Source organism: Coregonus clupeaformis, chromosome 29 (genome assembly GCF_020615455.1).
Source record: "Coregonus clupeaformis isolate EN_2021a chromosome 29, ASM2061545v1, whole genome shotgun sequence".
NCBI lineage: Eukaryota > Metazoa > Chordata > Actinopteri > Salmoniformes > Salmonidae > Coregonus > Coregonus clupeaformis.
The window spans coordinates 23,613,320-23,617,244 of record NC_059220.1 but is presented as its reverse complement, the minus strand read 5'-3'; the positions used below and the strand labels follow the sequence as shown (position 1 = coordinate 23,617,244).

The window sequence follows — 3,925 nt, the reverse complement described above, 5'->3', positions numbered from 1 at the left end:
ATGGTGTGGGGGTGCTTTGCTGGTGACACTGTCTGTGATTTATTTAGAATTCAAGGCACACTTAACCAGCATGGCTACCACAGCATTCTGCAGCGATACGCCATCCCATCTGGTTTGGGCTTAGTGGTACTATCATTTGTTTTTCAACAGGACAATGACCCAACACAGCTCGAGGCTGTGTAAGGGCTATTTGACCAAGACGGAGAGTGATGGAGTGCTGCAACAGATGACCTGGCCTCCACAATCCCCCAACCTCAACCCAATTGAGATGGTTTGGGATGAGTCGGACGGCAGAGTGAAGGAAAAGCAGCCAACAAGTGCTCAGCACATGTGGGAACTCCTTCAAGACTGTTGGAAAAGCATTCCAGGTGAAGCTGGTTGAGAGAATGCCAAGAGTGTGCAAAGCTGTCATCAAGGCAATGGGTGGCTATTTGAAGAATCTCAAATATAAAATATATTTTGATTTAACACTTTTTTTGGTTACTGCATGATTCCATATGTGTTATTTCATAGTTTTGATGTCTTCACTATTATTATACAATGTAAAAAATAATCAAAATTAAGAAAAACCCTTGAATGAGTAGGTGTCCAAACTTTTTACTTGTAGTGTATATAAACTGCTTTCATTGCAACACTTCTCCAACAAGACATTGTGTTGTTCACATAACAGAATAATGACTTATTAGGCCTACTTATTTGAATGAAATGCTGTAAAATATTTTTTGTGTTGGATATTGAACACCTGCAGTCTGCAGCACATCAAGTGCGAGCTCTGCAAAACATTCCTCAAGGGGGGGGTTCACATCAATCAGATAAGAATTTTCGCAGTGCAAAGGTGGTCAACTATTAGCATAGACCAATTACAATCTTGTCTCTAGCATTATTTTCTTATGATGGATTTCAAGTCCTAAAGGAACTGGGTTCCTTTAACCACTGTTGGGAAAGTTCAGGTTATGATCAAAACAAGAAAATTAGACATTTAAAATGTTTGTTTTTTATTAGACATTACAATGACATTGTTCTGTACATGGTTCTCCAAGTCAACAAGAGTAAGAAACCTGAACCAAAAGATGACTTATCATTTCACCAGGGAGCTGCTCTCTCCCATTGAATGACAGGTCCACTCTGCTGTAGGGTTACTGTACTTCTGTACTCATGCTGCAGATTTAGTCTAGTAATAGGTCTCGTATCCTGAGACATATTAATGGTAGTACGTTGAGAGCTCAGAGCTGAATGACATTCCTTTGGAATATTGAGTCCATTGGCTACATAACCATCAATGTTAGGCTACCCATTAACAAAACCTGCATTCTAAAAAGCATGTTTGAGTTACCAGAGGCCTGTTTCAGTTTTATGCTTGAGCACAATTTGGGATAATTCACAATATTGCCCACTGTAGGGAATCACTTGTGCAAATGGGTTCCAGATGGCAAGTCCAAACACTACACAATGTCTTTTCAGACATAATTTTGTCACAATGTCCAGAATATTGACAATGAAATGTAAGAAATGGTGAATAGTTTAATCACATCTTGCAGTGTAGTCACCAATACAATCTAAAATAAATAACTCAATTTGCTACAGGGTTTCTGTATTAAAACATGTTTAATATAAGGTGTTGTAGCTAGCTATCCCAAACAAGCTAGACTAAACATCAGACTTTAGTTCTGAAAGGAACAACTAGGAAACAGACCCTTGTTACTCAATCAATCCAACAGTATCTTAAAAGCATAACAGAACCAAGCCTTAGCCCAAATGAAAATATACAAATCCATCTTAATTAGAAAATATAATTAAATGGGATAAAGAATAGTCAAAGGCGGTAATCTCTGTAGTTTTGAATTATGAACCCATTTAATTGTGTATTCATCAAGCCGAAAAAATAACGTGACATAGGCTTGCTACAGAGTTGATGCAAACTATAAACCAGCAAACACAGCTTATAAAGATAAATTAGTTGTAGGATCATCATTGTAATCAAAATAAATGGATAATCACTCCTTTATTATATTCATTTGAGAAGTAAAGTTATTTGTTACTTGCCTCAATTTAACTTCGTAGTTTAAAAAAATTTCGAAAACAGTCATAATTCAATCATTAAGATTTGTAATTTGATGTTAGCCATGTCAACCCCTCATATAGTCCGTCTCCCGTGGTCGCACAGGAGGGCTGAACATACCAATTCCTATCTCTGATGCGGGTCAATCCTAGTTTCTCTTGGATTTCGTGCGGCTTCATGGCATCTGGCAGGTCCTGTTTATTAGCAAATATCAAGATGATGGCGTCCCTCATTTCACGGTCATTAATGATGCGATGGAGTTCCTGCCTCGCCTCATCGATGCGATCTCTGTCAGCGCAATCCACAACAAAGATTAACCCTTGAGTGCCCGTGTAGTAGTGTCGCCACAGGGGACGGATCTTATCTTGGCCTCCAACGTCCCATACATTGAATTTTACGTTTTTGTAGGTGACAGTCTCGACGTTGAAACCAACAGTAGGAATTGTGGTGACTGACTGTCCAAGTTTCAGTTTGTAAAGGATGGTGGTCTTTCCAGCAGCATCAAGTCCAAGCATCAATATTCTCATCTCCTTGTTGCCAAAGATTTTCGATAGCATTTTCCCCATCTTGTAAACAGTGCATAAATATTCCGTTTCAAATGAAAAAACTACCTTGGGTTCTTCCGTATGTCCCTTATTACTTACTTAATGTATTTGCTTAACCGGGCGTAACCCTGCAACTAACTGTCAATGGACATGGTGTGAAATATGAAGCTCACACTGAGCATTGTCAGGATCAATCAATGCTTAACAAATGTGTCGGCCAAAGAAGGGAGTCCGTCAAATAAACTGGCAACAATAAGCCTATTCCTGGTGACAAATCAGTAACTTTGAGGATTGCTGCTAATAACTTATTGCTCAGAGTTTGAGGCATCCAAGTTCAAAGGTGTACCCAAATATTTGGAAAGTCAATTGTATGACAAGCCGTATACTTCTTAATTGTAGCTGTCACAAAATGTTAATATTATTGATTTCTAATTCCTGTCGATTTCTATTCTATTCCGGGTTAGAGGGTCTGTTGATAGAGCATGGAACTCGAATAGGCCCTCCAAAAAGCCTGCGGTACTTCTGACTTCCTCTTGGTGAATGTGTTTCGAGGTCCCCCCTCTCGCCCTTGTTTCGATCAGCACCACCGGAGGAGAAAAGGCAATTTTCTGCAGCTATTCCATCAAACGTCGCACTGGGCTACCCACTCGTTCGTAGGAGCCCGTTATCCTAAAGTCCCGGTGACTAAGGTCATTGATTTAATCCAAAAATGCCCCCACTTGTCCCCCTGAAACAGAAGAGGTTTGGGATGAGTGTCAGAAAGCTCAATTTAGCAAGCTAACGGCTGCTAGCTAACGTCAGCTAAATGCTAACTTCTAGCTTGCTAGCTACTTCACGCTACATTCTGGATAGGTCAACGAAACTGAAAAATACGGACGTTAGTCAGTATGCACCCTTTATAATCTTTTACACAAATCAACGAATAAATAAATATATATTACTTTCTGTTTCCCCCCTCCTCTCTCAGTAATTTCCAACCCGCTTTCGTCTCTCTCCTTTTCAGTCTAGTTGAAGTGCTACTACCAACGATTGTTATAACTAACCCAAGATAGACCAGAGCCTGTCGTTTCCAATGGGAGCAAATTAATCATAGTGGGCAGGACAAGTATGGAGGTGGGCAGAGCCAAGCACGAGGTAGTAAGATCCTATTGGCGCGTTCTATAATTTATTTGCATATTTCCTATGTGAAGTGCGTTTGTGCATTAACTCCTTCTAAACGACGCAATTTTATGAAACTTTGGCAAAGGGTAAAGTCTACAAAACGCAGTCCACTCTGTTTGTTACAGATTATAGTTTGGGAAGCAGAAAACTGTATCAAGAT

General features: G+C 39.7%; 1 protein-coding gene across 1 annotated transcript; it reads right to left on the bottom strand.

The window, feature by feature from the left end:
* Positions 1-978: 978 nt before the first annotated feature.
* On the bottom strand, positions 979-3,650 carry LOC121544882 (ADP-ribosylation factor 6). The gene is made up of 2 exons (XM_041855104.1): positions 3,546-3,650; positions 979-3,331 (listed from the first exon to the last, which is right to left on the bottom strand). Exon 2 carries the CDS (start codon positions 2,623-2,625, stop codon positions 2,098-2,100), a length of 528 nt encoding a protein of 175 aa, XP_041711038.1. The 5' UTR covers positions 2,626-3,331; positions 3,546-3,650; the 3' UTR covers positions 979-2,097.
* Positions 3,651-3,925: the final 275 nt, after the last annotated feature.

Excerpts from the sequence above, each read along its gene's own strand:
- LOC121544882 (XM_041855104.1), bottom strand. The coding sequence starts at position 2,625 with ATGGGGAAAATGCTATCGAAAATCTTTGGCAACAAGGAGATGAGAATA.